Raw genomic sequence first — 18,641 nt, 5'->3', positions numbered from 1 at the left:
TAACCTCAGTCTCAGGGGATCTGATGCCCACTTTTAGCTTCCACAGGTGCCAGGCATGCATGCATGCATGCATACATACATATATACATACATGCATACATACATATATACATACATACACACATTCAGGCAAAACAGTCATACATATTTTTTTTTAAAAAAAAGAGTGTCTAAAGGAGGTCTGTGGATGGCTCAGCAGGAGAAGGCTACTGCCACTAAGCCTGAGGACCTGAGTTTGACCCACGGGACCCACACAGTAGAAGGAGAGAACAGACTCTCACAGACTGTCTTCTGACCGTCACATGAATGCTGTGACACAGGTGTGCTCACATACGTATACACAAAATAAATATTAAAAAGGGTACCCACAGGATAACACAACATTTGCTGTCTGTGAACATAGGTGTGAACACAGGTGCACACATGTACACACACATGCATACAAGCTTCCCAGGCTCCCCCTGGTACGCTGACCGAGGTCTTCTAATCCCATTGTAATCTCCAAAGCCAGAAAACCACTGTGCTGTTCTCTGTCACCAGAGTCCCGTTCACAGACCCTGATTCTGCACAGAACCCATGACTTGTCATTCTTTGTCAGCAGCTCTGTAGTCCCTGTCTCCTGGTGGAGCCCCAGACCTGTGAGCTGCTCTTTACTGCCCCCAACTCTGGCCAACCCCTGGGGGCTCGGGAGAAGAGGGGAGGTGGGAGCAGCAGCTAGGTCACGGCAGAGACTAGAAGCAGACAGTGATTTTTTTTTTTTTTTTTTTTTTTTTTTTATTCTATACAAGTGGGGAGAGAGCCCCTGGGCATAGAGGGGCAGAGAACTACCCTGCCCCATGGGAAGAGACAGACTCTGCCCAAAGCTCTCTACAGAGGTGAGGCAAGGCAGGCGTGAGGGCCTCCCTGCTTCAGGTTGCTCCCTCCCTTCCGGTCTCCACCCCTGCTCCCCTACATCTGCTCAGTGGTGCTGCCCTGTAGGAGGAGGGCTGGCAAGGGATGGGGAGCAGGGGTGGGTGGGGCCTGAGTCCTTATGAGGCACATGTCGAGGAAGGCTGGGGAGGGTGTTCCGCAGCTGTCAGTCTGTTCCTGGTTCACTGGTTCCTGCTGGGGACAAATCCAGGGAACGCTGTTTCCTGGGCAAAGAGAGCCAGCCCCCCAATGCTGGGGCACGAGGGGATGCCACATCTGAGCGATCAGTGGGAAGGGGACCCGGTGTCTCACCACAGGCACCTGTAGGGTCAGGTGGCCGTCTTCGGTCAGGTTCCAGTTTGTCACAGGACTGTGCCCGCCTTGTTCTCTTGGGTTTCAGGGGGGCTGTTCGACGGCCCAGGTCAGAGGGTCCTGAAAAGTCAAAGCAAGCCTGGCACACGAGTGGGCCAACTCACAAGTTGGGTGCTCATCCAGGCTTCGACTCCTGGTTGTTGCTTGCCTTGGAAGGGGACCTGATGTGGGGACCAAAGCCCCAGGGTTCTCCCAAACCCCCACTCAGGTAGGGTGGCAGACCTGGTACTTCCGGCTCCTCTTGGTCTTGTTGTGAGCCCAGTCTCAGCCGGGGCTTGTTGACTCCTGGGGCAGCACTGCCAGTCTCAGGCTCTTCTCTGCCTCCTGGCACCTGGGGGGCCCTGCGACCTCTGGGCACAGCCACTGGCTTAGGGGGACGTGGACCTATGGGGGGGTCCTGTAGCTAGCAGAGTAAGGAAGACGCTGGGTCAGTTAGTCTCTGACTCCTTCGGGGGACCCTCCCCACCCACCACTGCTCTTCCTAGGTCTTTTAGTACCGTTACCCCGTTAAAATGCCCTCCCCACCCATCTTCCGTCCTTCACCTTGGCATTCCTAGCTGGGACCGCCCTCTCTGGGAATAAGGTTCCCTCCTTTTCTTCCTCTCCATCTTGGGAAGCTGGGCTAGGGCTTTGGCAGCTGTGGTTGGGGGCACTCTCCTCAGCTGGGAAATGGAAGACAGGAGAAGCTACAGAGCCCTCCTATTACCCTTCCCATGATGCCCCGTAAAGCCAGGACTTTCCCCGATCCAAGCTCATTTGCTCCAGCCTCTCTGCTTTCCATGTCTTCTTTGATTCTTACAGGTCCTGGCCACTGGTTCCCAGGGTTGCCCTGAGGACATTATCTGGGGCCAGCAGGGCTCAGGCCTTTTCCCTCCGGTGTGGGAGTAAAAGACCTTCTGCGTCCCCAGGCACAGCTGCCTATTCAGGGCGGCAGCGGCCGAGGGGCTGCCAGGGCTGCAGCCTGGTTCTTTCAGCATTGCCTGCAAGTCTGATTTAGACAGTGGGAGCCTTAGGGGGAGATGCCCTCTCATGCTCGCCTGAGACTTTAAGCCACATGAGCACGGGAGTGGAATGCTGTCAGGTGCTGTTTGTCTCTCATTGAACAACACAGCACCTGGCTATAACCGTGGTTTACTGAATGAAGGACGGAGCCCTGCTCTGGACGCTTCATCCGGTCTTCGACAGAGACGGGGAATGAATAAAGCTGCCCCCAACACTGGGCAGAGGATGGAGGAGGCATACGGGTACTGACGTACTGACGAGCCTTACGGCAGCACCACGGGAGAAGGAGGGGAAGAACAGACAGGAACAGGATGGCACAATGGGGAGTAGGTAGCCCTCAAAGCAGACCTGCCTGCTCATCCTTTATCTCTGCTGCTGCGCCCTAGCCTAGAACTAGGAAAGGGGGAGGGAATTTCCTAGGTCTCCAGGGAGATCTGGTCTGTGCTGACACCGCGTCCCAGTCCTTTGGGAACCTGAGCTGGTGCTGGACCAGCTAGCTTTTCTTTAGTGCCTTCTTTGGCTGAATACAGGTCCTCTGAACCCAGAAGGAGGAAAATGGGACATTTAGAATAACCCCCTTTGCCCCCTCCCAGTCACAAAGTTAGAAAGAAAGGAGCCGGCATGAGGTCACAGGTGGCTGAGTGGGACTCATCCTCGAGACTGTGACCTCCATGCGGAACCACGGCTTCTTCTTGGGGACAGGTTGATAGACAGGCTGGCAGCGTTTGAAGGGCCTGGCCCAGCTCCCACCGGCTGGCAGCTAGCTCACCCTCTCTCCCAGCTAAGGTGTGGAGCGAGGCCTCATTTCGAGAGGGCATCCCAGCTGACAGCGGCCAGGGCTGCCACCAGTCACAGAGGATTCTTCAGAAGCATCCACAAGGCATTTCTCACATCTGCTTAACCCTGCTGAAGCCACCCTGTGCACTGCACAGCCTGGGTTTGGATTGGGTGGTGTGTGTGTGTGTGTGTGTGTGTGTGTGTGTGTGTGTGTGTTTTGGGGGGAGTATATCTCTGTAAATACCTTTAAACAGGTTCACAGTGTTGATTTCCCCCTGCCTCGCCTTGGTTGAACATTCCCCAGTACAGCGGCAGGTGGGCGGGTGGGCAGGGGGTGGACGGCACGTTTTTTGGTTCTTTGAACTTTCAGCCTTTTTGGTCAAGAAAGGGCTCTACATACCTATGTGCCACGTGGCCTCTGCCCGGCGCATGGCGCTGAAGGTCGGCTTGGAGCTTTGCGGGGGTGGGGGTGGCTTCCAGGCTCCAGGCCCTGGAGTGGTGGTGGGGGATGCGAAGCAGAAAGGGAAAATCAGGAGGCATTGATAAGAGAGGGGATCAAGGACTCGTGAGGGGGGCCGACTTTACCAGCGTCGTCCGAAGAGCGCCGTTTCTGCCAAGCCTGGGTGCTGTCCTCCTGGTCTGGGCCTGCGCCCTGAAAGGACAGCTGAGTCAGGCTGTGAGGAAAGTCTCCTGCACATGGAGACAGCAGCTGACAATGAGCTTCTGCCCTAGAGGCTCCTGTCAGTCACAGGTTTCGAGTTCCTAGGTACTCAGACTTTGTTTCCAAAGAGCAGCACCACATCGCCTTGGGGGCGTAAGAAGGAACACGCTGCTGATTTATGTTATGTGTGGTGGAAGAAAATGAGTCTTACAAAGTGCCTGCGATTTTAAAGATGAGCATGGTTAGGTCCAGGCTGCACTGGAAAAGATGAGCTGATCTAAATAAAAATAGCATGGAAATATTAACTAGGTGCTCATGAACAAGGTGCACATGAATAAGTCAGCCGCAAAGGCTGTAACACAAGCTGCAGACGTTTGGAGAACGGAGTATTCCTAAAGCAACTATTTTTATGACCCTATCTTCTGTTTTACGAGCCCTAAAACAGTAGTTCCCAACCTTCCTAATGCAGCGACCCTTTAGTACAGTCCCTCATGGTGACGTGACCCCCAACCATAAAATTATTTTTGTTGCTACTTCATGACTGTAATCTTGCTCCTGTGATGAATCATAATGTAAATATCTGATATGTGACCCCTGTGAAAGGGTCATCCAACCCCGACCCACAGGTTGGGAAACACTGCTCTAATAGGTAAACTGAGTCCTGGATTCCATATTAATAATGTGGAAAGACACCTTTTGTCCACTGACCACCAGGGATAAGGGAAGTGGGGTGTTGGGAAGAACCCACAGGACCCGACACTTGCCACCCTGGGCCCCCTTACCTCTCGTTTTCCATCAAAGCTCCAACCTTTGGTTCTTCCCAAGCCAGGAAGGGCAACACCGTGGACCCTTGGCTGCTGTGTTGTCTCAGGAGCCGGGGCTCCCTCCCCTGGCTCCAACCTCTCTGTGCCCTAGAACAAAGTCTCTTGTTAAAGGTATGAGAGGCTTTCTAGGCAGCAGGGGAGTCATGGGGGGGTCTGATGCCTCAGTGAGACCCCAACTCTGGGGGAAGCCCTGCCCTGATTCTTGGGGGAATTCTTCTAACATTTTCATTTTTATACAGCATGTTCTGGGTCATTCTCAAGCAAAGGGAATTTGAATTACCAGTGTTCTCCAGAGCCCTGATTCCTAGTATTCTCCCATGAAAGTTGGGTTAGGATCAGGGAGTGGGCCATGTGTAGGCCAGGAGAAAGGGAGAACGCGGTTCTTGTGCCTCACGTACCATCTTCCTGGACAAGGCAGATCCCCGGGCCCCTCCAAATCCAGGAAGAAGGCTGCTCTCCTCCTCCGGGCTCCAACAAGGAGATGAGTTATTGCCAAGGCTTGGGGGGTCTGGACTGGGAGGGCTCTCCTGAGTTGGGGGTGGAGGCGGGGGTGGAGGGAGGAGGAGTCCAGCCGTGGGGGACCCTGGTCCCCTGTCCCCCTTGAAGCTTCGGGGCCGGCGGAAGTGGAACAGGCCTCTTCGCCTCTTCTTCTGGAGTGGAGGCAGTGGTGGCCCCGAGAGGCCAGGCCGCACGGTCCTCAGAGTCCGGGGGTAGCTGGGCAGAGTTGGGGTGGGTTGGTGACAAGTGCCAGATGCAGGGCTTAAGGTGGAGCTGGTGCCGGTCCGTTCTAAGTGTAACAAGTATCCCTGTTCCTCTCCCTCTAGTCTCTCCTGCAGTGCAGTTGGGCACTCAGGCAGGGAAGGCTCTCCTTACTTTCTCCGTCATAAACCATCAGTGGCCTCTTGAACCCAAAGTGACTCTATTTCCCCAGGTCCCCTCCCCGAATTCCTTCTTTTGGCTTCCCCAGTGACATCACATCTGTACAGTCCCAGGGGAATCTGCATGATGAGTGACAGAGACCACTCAGGGTCTCACACTGCAAAATGACACTCCATCCGGGGCCTGTCACCCCTGGCCTGTCCCTAACCCCAGGCCCCAACCAGCAATACATGCTGGCTCCATATTTTTTCAGCCATCCTGAGAGGATTCAGAGACCTGGGGGTTAGTGGGTGGGTGAGTCAGGATAAAAATGCACAGAAATTTCCTAGAGAGAATGGCTAGGGGGCACTGCTGTTGGAGAGACCCTCTCCGGGAACCGGAGGACAAAGGAACCCTCAGAGAGCCTGTGGCCTGCTGAGGGTGGGGGTGTGCCTCCTACCTGGAGTTTTCATCCATGACCCTTCTGCTGAAGAAATCCTCTAGCCCCTCGTCCAGACGGGTCGCTGTCCCATTCTCCTGTCGAGGCCCGGGTACTGGTACCTGCTGGGAGCAATGTCAGGTACAGACAGCCCCACCTCTCAGATCTTCCCAGGACTTTCCCCTTTGGACTCGGTCCCTTGAAAGTTTAGACTTCAGTTCAAGAGGACATTTCCTAAGCTTTGAGGCTCTCAGATTCACCCATCGCCAAAATAAAAATGTCACGGCCACTAAAAATAAATCACAAGATAGATTTATCCCTCCTCCTCCTTTCCTGCTTCCTTGTCTCCGCCCCCCCCCCCAACTTTTTTTTTTTTCAGAGGGGAGGAATGTCTCACTATGTTGTCCAGGCTGGTTGTGAACTTCTGGGCTCAAGTGACCCTCCTGCCTCAGCCTCCTGAGTAGCTGTGATGGCAGGTTTAGGTCATCAAACACACAGACTTCTTCTCAAGTGTTTGCTGGCTCTTGCCAATCTAAGGCTTGGGGCCCTGGCTCTGGTTCTCTGTCAGGCCTTTAGGACTTACACTGGGCCGACTAGGTCCTGGTGGGGTGGTCCTGGGAGGCCGAGGTCTCCCTTGTGTTTGATGTCTTAGTTTATAGCCGTGAGTAGGTAGCTCGGAGAGGCCTTCCCAGGAGCCACTTGCCGTGGACTGGCTGCCTCCAAGTCCCGAGTACCAGCCAGGAGGAATACCCAGGCTCCCCAGCTGGCTTTCCATGTCCTGAGGGCTCCCACCTGTGGAGACAAGGACCAACGGGAGAGTCAGGGTGGAGAGGCAGAGAAAACACAGCAGAGGAGGCCTGGTGAACGGGAGGATGCGGAGGAATTAGGGCAGTGGTTCTCAAGCTTTCTAACGCTGAGACCCTCTGATACAGTTCCTCACGGTGTGGTGACCCCTAACCGTAAAATGATTTTCAATGCTACTTCATAACTGTAATGTTGCTACTGTTGTGAATCATAATGTAAAGATCCGTGTTTTCAGATGGTCTTAGGTGACCCCTTGAAAGGGTCGTTTGATCCCCCCACCCCCATAGGGGGGCGTGACCCACAGGTTGAGAAATGGGGCGCCAGACTTAGGCTGTAGACTCACTGATGAAGGCAGACACTGGCCGGATCTTCCGGCAGCGTTTCTGCTTTTTGATGGCCATGGTGTCCTGCAGAAATGGAGACAAAGAGTGGGCCAAACCCTCATCTGGACTCTCTCAGCCCTTCCCTCAAAGCCTTTGCTTTAGGGTCCACCCTGCCTGCCTTGGGTGGCTGGGGATCTGGAACGAGGGAGGAGCATGTGGTCTGGACCAGGGTGGAGGAGAGGCTGGGCATAGAGTTCGGAGATGTGAGGGCAGAGGGTGGTGGGTGGGTGGGGCTCACGATGTTGGTCCCAAGTTCATCATCTGTTTCTTCATGGTCATGGTTCCTGCCTCTGCCCCGAGAAGACGGATCTTGCCCTTGGCTCGTCCCTCCTGGTGGATCTGACAGTGTCCTTAGCTGGGTCAGGTGCCGGGCCTGAGGAAGGACAAGCATTAACAGGACCCTGAGGAACCTGCTCACTCCCCTGACCCTGGAGAGACAGGATGGTGCAGGGCAGAGGGGAGGCCTGAGTCTGTCCATCTGCCTGGGCTCAGAATGCTTACCAGGCTCTTGTGGGAGTGATACAGCTCCTGCAGGATCTCGTCCACTATGGAGTTGGTCAAGTAGGTGACAACAGAGAGCTTCACCTCACTGTAGGTACAAGTGGGGCTGTTCAGCCACTTAAGGCCTGGCCTCTGGGCCTCCACCCCTTCTCTCCCCAGATGCCTGAGAGTGGACCAGCTGGTCTGGCTGCTGACAGACAGCATTGTTGCTGTTGGCTGCACCTTGGGTCCAGTACAGCCATGTCTCTACAGTCACAGGTGCAGGACCCAGATAGAGATCATTTCAGCCTAGGTGTGTGTGGACAACGGAACTGAAGGAGGAGCAGGAACAAGGAGGCTCCAGGTCGGGAGCTCCAGGGGTATGGAGCTAGGTAAACTGGGTGCTGGTAAGCCTTGAGCTGTTTCACGATATACATAGTAACTCTCCCTTGCTTTAGTGAGAGGTGGTGCCTACACCCAAGTGAATGGTAGCTCTTATACCCAAGTGAGAGGTGGCACTTATACCCAAGTGAGTGGTGGCGCTTATACCCAAGTGAGTGGTGGCACTTATACCCAAGTGAGTGGTGGCGCTTATACCCAAGTGAGTGGTGGCACTTATACCCAAATGAAACGAAGGGAGTGAGGACATGGAGGAAGAAGGAAACATATTCATAATCCTGTTTTACATACTTTTCTCTGCCCATGTCTCCGAGGAGGCTGTGTTTTGCTTTCAGGAGGCAATTCCCGGGACATGTGTAGGTCTGGGGCATATAGACCTATCTATAGAACATCCTGACCCCTTGTGCCCCATCTCAGCACCCAGGTTTCTGGGGCAAACATCGGTCAGATCCTAAATAGTATGGCTGCCATGGTTAAAGATTTATCCCTTGTAATGGAAGGTTATCCATTCATTATTCATCGCCGAGAGCTCCAAACTCCCTAAGTGCTCTGGGCCAAATTTCTAGCCTCATCCCATCGCCACCCCCGCCTCTCACTCCAGCTTGTTCTGGATGTCCTGCCCGGCCTGCTCCAGGAGCGCCCCGCGGATGAAGTTCCGGGGCACGGTGACCCGCTCTGCCACGTTGCTCAGCATCTTGTTGTGTCCCTCTGCCACGCGCATGGCCACAGGGCACAACTCCTGTGCTAGGCTGACCATGGACTCCAGAATCACCTGATGAGGAGGAAGGAACGCCAGAGGTCCAGGCCGGGAAAGAGCAGGGCTAGTACCGCGTGGAAGTCTTTAGCCCCACTCTATAGTTCCCCATGGTGAGACGGAGGGGCCTAACTAAGGCCACACAGCCATCGGTGTCCGAGCCTTGGATACTCAGGGTTCTCTGCCTTGGCCAGTGCCCTTCCAGCCTGCCATACTGACAGGGGAGAGCCAGCCCAAAGACCAGAATTTGAGAAAGGAAGGGGCTGGAGGTCAGGATCCAAGGCGTCAGCTAACAGAAAAAAAACAACAATTCTAAGGCTATCTTGTTTCAGGCACAGGGGAATACAGGGAGCTTCAACTCTGTTCCTTCACGCCCTGTGGCCTCCTTGCTGACTTCAACTTTAGTCAACACTGGGCTCCCACCCATGGTCTCCCTCCTCTCTCAGAACTTGCCTGAAGCTCCTTGTCCACAGCTTTGGATACCTCACTGGCTACCGACTCAAGTCTCTGCCGCACAGGCCCGTCATTGGCCAGCACGTGGCCCAGCTCATAGAGGCTGGGAAACAGCTGGAGAGGAAGAGGTCAGAATCAGGCCCCACTGGGGCCCCAGGCTGGGAGGACAGATTCATGGGGCAGTGCTTAGATGCTCCCGGTCTAGAACTGGATGGCTTTCTTGGCTTTCCAGACTGAAGGGAAGGGTGGGGCTGTGGAAGGCTCACCGCCCGGGAGTTCTTAGCATCCTTGATGAGGTCCCGGGCATATAGCAGCTCATCTTGCACTGGCTCCAGGGGACACAGTCTCAGGGCCCGCACCTCCTCTTGTACACGTCCACACAACCTCTGCAGCATCTGGAGCACAGTGGCAGGGGCCTCAGGTCAGACCCCGTGGGCCATGCTGCCCGCACTTACAGAGGTGGTGGTGATGATACCTCTGCCTGGCTTCTCTCCTCGGAACGCCCTTCCTCAATACCTAGTTGAGCCCCTGGAGTCCTCTGTACCCATGGGCTGGGGCTACCCCTTGCTGCTATTTATTTGCCTGGTGCAATTGGGGGGCCCATAATCAGAGTGTCTTTTTGCTCAGTCCAGTGTGGGGCACCATGTGATGCCCATTCGTGTGCTTCAGCACATGGCATCTGTACCCTGCATGCCCCATGTTCCTGGGAGGGAAATGTTTACTTGCTCGGCGCTGCTGGTCACCAGGCCCTGCTGCAGCCTGAAGGCTTGCTCCTGGGGGCATGTCTGGGAGTGGTTGTTTCTCACCAGGCACCACTGGATCTAGAGGTGATGGAGTGGGAAGGGTCAGTGTTGAGGACGTGGGCTGCCTCTGCCCCCTTGCTGTCTTCACCCTGCTTTAAAACACTGCCCTTCACCTTCTGCCACACATCCTCTGTGCGCTCAGGGGCGCTGCGGTAGGCTTGAGAGATGTCACTCACAGGGAAGGACATGAAGCGCAGTGTATGGTTGCTGGGAAACAGGAGTATGGTTAGGTGCGGGGAGAGGTAAAGAGGACAGCCCCTCCTCCGAGCCTCCTCTTGCTCATTATTTCCCTATCCCGTAGTTCTGGGAACTGGGATGTACCTAGGGTAGTTTAATTCTTGTCCTGGCACAGGGAGGCTGGGCCAGCCTGCATCAGGACAGAGCCCTGGTCCACTCACCTCTCCAGGGCCCTTGCAATGTCCAGGAAGCCCAGAGCAGACGTATTGTTCCGGTCCCATAGGATAGTCCTGGGGGAGGGTGGACATCCGTTGTTACCACCCCCCCGGGTCCTCAGGAAAGGCCTGAGGTGTAACCTTCTTGGAGCCCCCTTTTCCCCTGCTAATGGGGCTGACTCAAGGACTCAGTTCCGGAAGTGGAGGACATGGAAGCCAAAAGGGGAAAATCTGTGTGTGTGTGTGTGTGAGAGAGAGAGCAGGCTGGGGATCTAGGTGAAAGGGTGGAGACGTGGGCCTCACCTGAGGGAAGAGTTTATCTGCAGTGCCTTCGACAGCATCTTGGCCCCGATGTCTTCCATGCCGTTACCGCTCAGGTCCACCTTGGCCAGGCAGGTGTTGCTGCCCAGGGCATTAATGAGGATGCTGGTGCGGAGCTTCAACCTGGAGTCTGCCACGGATAATGACTGCAGGGACTGAGTGGGCAAATGGAGGTTGGGGTCAGCCTTCACTACCGCCCACCTGAAGCTCCCTCCCTGGCCTGGTCACTCACACAATCCTCTTCCTGGATCAACTGCACCAGCTTATGAAGGATTTCTTCCAGAGTCCTGTAGGGAGCTGGGGTCAGAGTAGGAAGGGAGAGGGCCGGGGACATGCAGGTAGAGGAGACAGGCGGCCAGAGGTAATACAGGAAGCCACGAGGAGTGATGGATGATGGGAGCAGGGTCTGTGGACACAGGCTGGGGCTCACTTGGCCTTGACATTGAAGTTCTTTCCTAGGAACAGGTGCTTGAGGGATTTATTCTTGCCAAGTGCAGGTACCAGTGTTAGGAGGTCTGAGTCAAACCCTGTTCAGTAGACGGGAGAGTCCTGGCCTTGAGGGCCAAGGCCAACAGAAGTCTCCTCAGGGCTTCACCCCTATGCTCACGGAGTAGTCTTACTCACCATTGTCAGACAGATCTAGGCTGCCTATACAGGTGACAGCCCCCAGCTGCTCCTGCAAGGCCTGGGCTCCCGCTGAGCGGAGCTGCAGGGACAGGGAATGGGGTGAAAGGCTGGAGAAGGTGGACGGATGAGGTAGGGGATGAGCATGTTTAAGCCTTAGATATCATACTAGTCGCTCAAGGACTTAAAGTCATACCAGGTCCTGGGTATAAAATCGAGGAGACTCCTCTACTGTCTCCATCCCTAGGGCCCACCTCCCCTCAGCCAAAAGCCACTGCTCTGAAGACAGCTTGCTCCTGCCCTCTGCCGGGCAAGCCTGGTATCTGCCACTCAAAGCTTAGAGGCAGAGATCCTGGAGTCTGAACTTGGATGGCCAGTTTGAGAGGGGTGCGGTCAGGCTAGAGACTTGTTCTCTCTCTGCTCCCGTGTGTGTGTGTGTGTGTGTGTGTGTGTGTGTGTGTGTGTGTGTGTGTGTGTGTCACTGGGATGATGGATGGGAGATAGGAATGGAGCTCACCTCACAGCTGCTAAGGTCCAGGTGCAGATCGCTGAGGTGACTGTTGAGGGAGAGTCCCTGAAGAAGTACCCTGCAGTAGGAAGGTCAGTAGGCCTACTTTACTCCCCACCACACTTCCGTGGCTCCCCTGGGTATCCTCCAACTCTTCACCCACCCAACCTGAGGGCCTCCAGGGGCAGCCTTGTGGCTGACAGGTTGACATGGCTCAGGGTGTAGGCGCTGCTGAAGAATTGCTTGAAGGCTGGTGGGGCCTCCCGGCCCTTCCTGTGGAGACTTCAGGAGTCAGCACGGGAGAGGGCAATGCCGTAAATTACCGATTCCTCCCGGCCCCCTCCCCCCCCCCACCTGTGGGAGCAGCTGTTTCGAGCCAGGTTGAGGTAGGTGAGGTGGGAGCAGCAACCATGAAGCAGGGCGCCCAGAAGCTGTGGAGAGACAGAGTGGGCTTTAAAAGATCTGGGAAGAGCATGAGCCCCTTTTCACCCCTATCAAGTTCCTGACATTTCTCCCTCTGAGACTTCCACTGAGAATGTTCACTCAGCTTCTTCAGGGCCCAGTTTGCTCTTCCATGGAAGGGAGGGCTAGAGAGAGAGGCTGACAGGCAGTCTTGGTGGAACAGGCCGCTGCTGGCTTCCAGGGGGCATTTTCTCAAGCTAGGGAAATGTCTTTTTCTGCTAGAGGACATAGCCCGGTGCCAGGAATGGAGTGAGGGTCTATTTTTAGGCAAAGCCAGCATGACCTTGTGACCTGAGTTAAATGCACACAGCACACACTACGGATGGACGGGAAGTCCTCCTTGGAGCTTTGTCTCTCTGGACGCAGGGAGGGAGAGATGGAAGGCTCCTCTGCCCCCCAGTGTTTCCGAACCCTCTGTCTGGCCCCTCCATTCCCGGCCCCTCACCAGGTCAACAGCACAGTCAGTCCCCGACAGATCCAGGTGTACCAAGGCATTGGGCTGGGCCAGGAAGCTATAGAGGGCCTGAGGAAGAAAGGGCAGAGGAAGGGAAAGATGTGGCAGCCTCTCCCTACCCTTAGGGGCCATGGGATAGAAACTCCCTGGCCCCAGAATCCCAAGCATGCTTTTGTAGGTGGTTGAAGCTATGACATTCCACGGACTCACGTTGGCCTCATCTGTAGCAAGCAGCCCAGGGTTCTTGCTCAGGTCCAGGTATCGAAGGGAGCTGGCAAAGGCCGGGTTGGCCCCGAAGGTCTGACCCAGTGCCTGGAGCCCTGAGCACAGCGGGCACTGGGATGGGTTGGCCCCCATCCCCACTTCATCCTCTTAATACATGAGTCTCCCCTCCACACAGCCCAGTGTGATTCCTTTCCCTTCCCAATCGCTGGCAGGGTGTGGGAGTGAGTGGGTACATCTCTAGGCATATCTGAATAGGGTCAGAGGCCTGGGGTCCCGGGGTCAGTACCTCGAGGGGAAATGGCAGTCTTGGCCAGGCACAGTTTGGTGAGGCCAGTAGGGAAGCAGAGGAGCTGCTGGCTCAGACTGAGGAAACCTGGGGAGTGGAGAGAGAAAGTGGGCAGGTGAATGGCTGTTAGTGGGTGCATATGGTGTGGTCAGGCTGGGGCTAGAGTGGGGTATCAGGCCTGGGGGCAAGGATGGAAGTGCTTGGGCTTAGGGCAATCCTCAGGCTGCAAAGGCCCTATTCAAACCTAGGTTGGGCTCTGGGCTGGGATCGGGGTCTGCATTGCAGTGGGGATAGGATTCAGGGCTGGGGCTCACCCTTGTCCTCGATGGGGTTGTGGGACAGAGTGAGGGCATGCAGCACACAGCTCCCGTTCTCCCCAAACACCCCGGCCAGCTTCTGGACAAAGTCCCTTCAGGGAAGGGGAGGAAGGATTTGTCCTGAGCTGAGCCCCAAGTCCCCAGCCCCTGGCTGCCCTCCCATCTCCTATCTGCCTGTCTGGCTGGGGCTGTAATGTTAGAGGTCCCCATGGTAGAGTAGCAACTTGGGGCTGACCAGGGAGGTTCTCACGCAGGAGTTTGTGGGAGGTGGAAGGTGGGGCTACATTCTGCATTACATGCCTATGGGCATTTCATACCTCAGGAAGATGCTGAGGCCAAGCCCAGCTCTGGGTTCTTAAGATGGGAGCAGCCCACCCTGCTTGGAAGTTGCTGGGACATGAAGTGTGTTCTGGGGATAAGTCAGGAGCTGGGACATCAGGGGCTGAGATCTGAGTCCCAGTTTGAGCTCTGGCTTGCTTTGTGCCTGTCTAAGCATCAGCCTCCTCTATACATGGCGGAGCTAGATGAAATAGCCCAGGGCCTCCTATCACACCCTCATGATCCGGGACTCTAAGACTCTAGGAAGAAAGGACTGCCCACGGAGGAGCCTGGCCTCACGTCTTAAGCCCAGCGTTGTCCAGCACCAGCTCTTCGAGGCTCCCTGACTTGCTGAGGGTATGCAGCACCTGTTCTAGAACATCTGAGCCCTGAGGACAGAGGGGTCCTGCAATCAGAAGCCAAGAAGAACACTCTCTCTGCTCCCCTTCCCCGAGTCCTAGTTCTTACCAATCTCAAGTCTTTGCAGTAGAGTCTGGTGAACCACTGGTTGTAGGCCAGGGCTGCCACCATGAGGGCCAAATCTCTGGGGATATTGGATAGGACAAGAGAGGATGAACTGGACCAAGAATGAAGACACTAGAGTGGGCTGGGGCGGGGGGGGGGGGGAGATAGATGGGTGGACCGCAGTGGTTGAATTGGAGGGGTAAAGCAGGGCCTGTGGGGAGGGACCAGAATGGGAACCTTGGAGAAGGTCAAGGCCGAGGCTGGGAATTTGGGGGTTAAGTTTCAGCCCATCTGCTTACCGGCTCTCCAAGTGGCTGAAATCCAAAAGATTGAACTCTCGGTTATCCTCAGCATGGTAGATGGTGTCCACATCCTTGGAGAGGTGGAAGCGGCTCACATCTGCTCCAGCCCCCTCCGCGGCCCCCTCCCTTCGGGCCCCACCTATTCCCTACCAAATCCCTGCCCAACGCACCCATTGCACCTCCTCCCGGCAGTGAAGTCCATTGTAGTCACACAGGGCAGCGTAGGTCTCAGAGAAGCCACCTGTAGGGCAGGAGATGCACTGGCTCCATGTTGGTGAGGGGGAGGGGAAACAGGCTTGGGTTTCAAGGTGTGGTCAAGGTCATTGCATGTGCTAGTGTGCTAGGCTCCTTCCACGCCATAAACCTCCTGAGGTCCAGGAGCCTGAGGTCCTCAGGACAGGCAAAGACCCTCCAGGCAAAACCCATGGGGTAGGGTGCTCCAAGACCCATGTTCTCACATCTGCCCCTGCTCACCACACACACTGTGAGTGGTAGATGTGGAAGTTTCAGAGTTGGGAGATGTGTCTCGGGGCCCCTCGGGGGTGTCTGCATTTCCACGCCGGATCAAACACCTGGAAGATGAACAAATCCTTTCAGAGGTACACGAGGCCCTCAGTTCTCCCTGGATGACGGTGTGGGAGTCTCCAGGGAAGAGCAGAGAGAGGATTCTTGTCCAGGGAGCCCAGACCAACAGTTAGGAGAACACTGCCTGTAGTCCAATCCTTTGGGAGACCCCTTATCTTCCACTCACCCAGGGCCAGGGCAGACCTTGGAGAGGGCAGAGCTCACATGCCTCGTCACCTGGTCCACACTCTCAGCTGATGGCAGCCGCATGCTCACCATGCCACGCTCAGTCTCCACCAGGATCTGAGAGGGAGGGGGTGTCAGAGCCTCAGATATCCATTCCCTCTTCTAATGGGCCCAGCTGTGGCCTGAGCCCTGATGCTCACCTGGTTCTGACTGAGTGTGTTGAAGGCACGGATCTCCAGGACATTGAATGAACTCTCCACCTGGTGGGGCATGGGTCGGGTGGGTGGTGGGTGGGAAGGGCCTGTCACTGGACTTGAAAGGAGCATGCCACTCAATTCTCCACTCCTTAGCCCAACTTACCTTGGCAGGAACTTTAAGGGGGAAAAGGTGGAGGCGCCAGGAGGTCAGGGCCTGCAGAGAAGAACATCGATGGCATAAGGACAACCTCTTGGGCCATGGTGTCTTTGCCTTCTTTTAGCTCCTCAGCTCTTCTCCAAGACACCCCATCCCCTGCATTTTTCCTCCTCTCCCTTCAGCTCCGGTCCATCAGCCCCGTGTGGCTCGGTCCTCTCCCTCAGGCTGTGTCTCCCCAGCTCCACCCCCAGCTGTCTCTCTTGCCCACCCCCCTACAGCTCAGCTGCCCTTTGAAAATCTCCTCTCTTCCCCAAGGCCAATGCTCTCACCAACACTCGGTCCTCAAACTTCTTGGGTTTTGTTTCCAGTTTCACACGATGTTGCTGGAGCACAGCCCCCTGGCTCAGGCACCTCCGGATGCTGTCTGCAGATGGGTAGGACCTGCTCAGAACTTCTCTTATCCCCCAGCCCACTCCCCAGAGACGAAGGGGCAGAGGAGAGGTAAGAAGCAGACACAAATATATACTGGATAGGGAGGTATGGGGCAGAGACTTTTCCTTTCTGGATGACTTTGTTACTGGAGGCAGTGAGGAGAAAGCTCTGGCTCCCAGTGTGCCTGAGTCAGGGGACAGTTGCTGAACGATACTGTCTGTGGGAGCATGTATCTTACACTTCTGAAGGTGTGAAAGATGTTCCCACCCATCCACTACAGCAACCACCAACATATATACACAGTGAGTCAGTGTGTGTGTGGAGTTGGGGGGTGGGAGGTGGGGGTGGGAATGTCCCCTGACTGTATGCTAGGTGGTCTGGGTGTGAGAATCTGCTTTTTACTACGGCTGTGTTCTTGTCTTCTGACATGCCAGGGAGCCTGAATATGGCATTGGTGGGGACAGAAGTGTGAATGAGTGCTGGCTTGCATATGAAAGGGGCATGGTGCCAGATAGTTCCTGTGTGTGTGGGGGGGTAAGAGAACGGTTTAATGTTTCAATGAGCCTATACCCATCTTCTGACAGAACCATCCAGTTACGTGTGTGTGTGTGTGTGTGTGTGTGTGTCCGCGCATATATGTGGTGGAGGTGCAGTTTCTGTAAGATGTGTGTGTACACACATCTCATGATTGTGCTTCTAAGTGCATGTGTAGGTGTGAGAGATCTCCAGAGTGCAACAGGGCTCTGAATATCCTTGAGCGTTCTGCTTTCTGCATGGGCTAGCCTGTGCTCCTGCTTTTGAGGGTCAGGGTTGTAGCAGTGCTGTGCGTGCGGGGGGGTGGGGTGGGGATTAGAAGAGATATGGCTGGGAACCACTGATCCAGAGAGGTCTGGAGGTGTGGGTGGTGGGTAAAGAGAAGGGGGCAGGCTGGGACGGTGGCTATGGGAGATGAGCCGCAGAAATTCTGCTCTTGGTTTTAGCTTCAGTCCAGGGCCTCTGCCCTGATTCCCTCCTTTGCCCCACTGGCCTGGGCGCTGCCAGGCTCCTAGGGGGCCTCTCCAGGGCCAGTTCCGGGGCGGGGCCGGGAGGAGGGAGGGTGTGGAGATAAGCAGCAGTCAGGACCAGGGGCAGCTCCCAATGCCTGGCCCCGCCCGGCGAGGGTGGGGGAAAGCTGGGACTTTAGGGAGGGAAGACTGGATGCCTTGCAGAGGGGTGGGTCAAGAACGCCGAAGAGTCAGCCCCCAAGAGCGCCAGGGAACTGCACCTGTCACCGGAGAGCGGGACGGGCGGCTCCGGGACAGGCAGGTTCTGATAGGGTGAGGCGAGTGGGGCAGAGAAGGATGCTCCATGGAAAGCAAAGCTGGGACTGGGATGCAGAGGAAGGGACTGCCTAGGAGCCAGGATGCGTGAGGGGGCGGGAGGCGCCGGGCTCGGGGGTGTACCGCAGGAAAGCACTGGCTCTGGATGCTCGCGGACCGACCGGGCGTCCGCAGATGAAGGCAACCTCGTACCTTGCAGCTCGCGGGTGAGCTCCACGCTGGCCTTGGCCATGGCGGCCACCGCCGCCGCCGCCGCCGCTGCCGCTGCTGCTGCTGCTGCTGCTGCTGCTGCAGAGGAGCCGCCGCCGCCGCCGCCGCCGCCTCCCGGGAGGCGCCGCACATGCTAGTCCCGGCTCCGGCAGGGCCCGGCGCTGAGCGCTGCAGTAGCGGCGGAGCCCGCTGCCGTCAGGGGCGGCTGCGCGAGCGCTCCTCCCCCCCGGCTCCCGAGCGCTGGCTCTCCCGCCCCTCCCGGAGAGCTGGCCAAGGGAGCATGCGCGCTGAGCTGGCGAGCCGCGTGAGACCCCGCGCGCGCTCGCGACCACCCCTCCCGCGGGCTACCTCGTGAGAAGCCCAGAGCGCGGCGCCTGGTGTCCCCCGCTATCTCGGGGTGGGGGGGGGGAGCGCGGGGTGCAGCGTTTCCGCTTGCCCGTGCCACCCACGCCTCGGCCACCCGGAGCAGAGCCTTCAATTTCTTTGTTTGTTTATATGCCTTTGGTACCCCCTTCCCCGGGTCATCCTTGTACGGCCCCGCCCTCCCCCTCCTTCCTGCTCGGGAACCGTCCAGCTCGTCCTTGCTGACCCTGGAGGGAACTCGGAATCAAGGGCGATGCAGCAAGAAGACCTGTCCGAATGGGAGGGAGGGAGGTGGTTCTTTTCTGCTCGCCAGTCGAATCTCGGGGATCCCCGTGGCGTCCTTGGCACCGTCCCTGGGGGTGTGAGGCTAAGAGTAGTAGCACTTGGGAGTTCCCGAGCCGCCTCCCCCCCGCACAGCTGGCAGCTCGGCAGACACCTCCACCCTTGAGCATCAAGCTCAGGCCTTGGAGACAGGGAGGAGGCTTGGGGAAAATCCAGAGTTCCAGCACTGCCCAGACTTCTCAGCTACTCTAAGCACCTCACAGTGAGAAATGAGCACACACTGATTCAGAGCAACGCGATCATCTTCGTTTTATTTGTAACTTATTTGTAAATTGTTAG

General features: G+C 56.4%; 1 protein-coding gene across 9 annotated transcripts; it reads right to left on the bottom strand.

The window, feature by feature from the left end:
* Positions 1–765: 765 nt before the first annotated feature.
* Positions 766–17,918, bottom strand: Carmil3 (capping protein regulator and myosin 1 linker 3). Of its 9 annotated transcripts, none has more exons than XM_036199998.1 (40): positions 17,640–17,918; positions 16,026–16,120; positions 15,703–15,753; positions 15,543–15,602; positions 15,344–15,459; positions 15,067–15,164; positions 14,763–14,833; positions 14,590–14,663; positions 14,294–14,369; positions 14,126–14,214; positions 13,505–13,599; positions 13,191–13,277; positions 12,890–12,999; positions 12,671–12,748; positions 12,118–12,194; positions 11,932–12,036; positions 11,773–11,842; positions 11,256–11,337; positions 11,062–11,158; positions 10,864–10,918; positions 10,614–10,786; positions 10,317–10,385; positions 10,032–10,125; positions 9,838–9,936; positions 9,382–9,510; positions 9,116–9,229; positions 8,505–8,680; positions 7,531–7,618; positions 7,268–7,402; positions 6,990–7,053; positions 6,426–6,634; positions 5,864–5,964; positions 4,944–5,259; positions 4,504–4,632; positions 3,646–3,712; positions 3,461–3,550; positions 1,825–1,943; positions 1,504–1,678; positions 1,222–1,341; positions 766–1,104 (listed from the first exon to the last, which is right to left on the bottom strand). In XM_036199998.1, exons 1-40 carry the CDS (start codon positions 17,677–17,679, stop codon positions 1,076–1,078), a joined length of 4,122 nt encoding a protein of 1,373 aa, XP_036055891.1. In that variant the 5' UTR covers positions 17,680–17,918; the 3' UTR covers positions 766–1,075. The 9 variants fall into 9 exon arrangements, with proteins under 9 accessions (XP_036055891.1, XP_036055886.1, XP_036055887.1 ...); XM_036199993.1 differs by having other exon boundaries at positions 1,504–1,684; positions 5,864–5,967; positions 17,640–17,917; XM_036199994.1 differs by having other exon boundaries at positions 1,504–1,684; positions 17,640–17,917.
* Between the last annotated feature and the right edge of the window lie 723 nt (positions 17,919–18,641).

The sequence above is a fragment of the Onychomys torridus genome, chromosome 9 (genome assembly GCF_903995425.1).
Source record: "Onychomys torridus chromosome 9, mOncTor1.1, whole genome shotgun sequence".
Lineage (NCBI taxonomy): Eukaryota > Metazoa > Chordata > Mammalia > Rodentia > Cricetidae > Onychomys > Onychomys torridus.
The sequence above is the reverse complement of the archived record's forward strand: the minus strand, read 5'-3'. Positions and strand labels throughout refer to the sequence as shown.

What these genes read in the sequence shown, in the direction of transcription:
- Carmil3 (XM_036199993.1), bottom strand. Translation starts at nt 17,679, where the DNA reads ATGGCCAAGGCCAGCGTGGAGCTCACCCGCGAGCTGCAAG. An exon ending in AGTTTGAGGACCGAGTGTTG is followed by an intron (nt 15,754 to 16,025) that starts GTGAGAGCATTG and finishes TCTTCTCTGCAG; the next exon opens with GCCCTGACCTCCTGGCGCCT. An exon ending in AGAGGAGCCGGAAGTACCAG is followed by an intron (nt 1,342 to 1,503) that starts GTCTGCCACCCT and finishes TTGACTTTTCAG; the next exon opens with GACCCTCTGACCTGGGCCGT.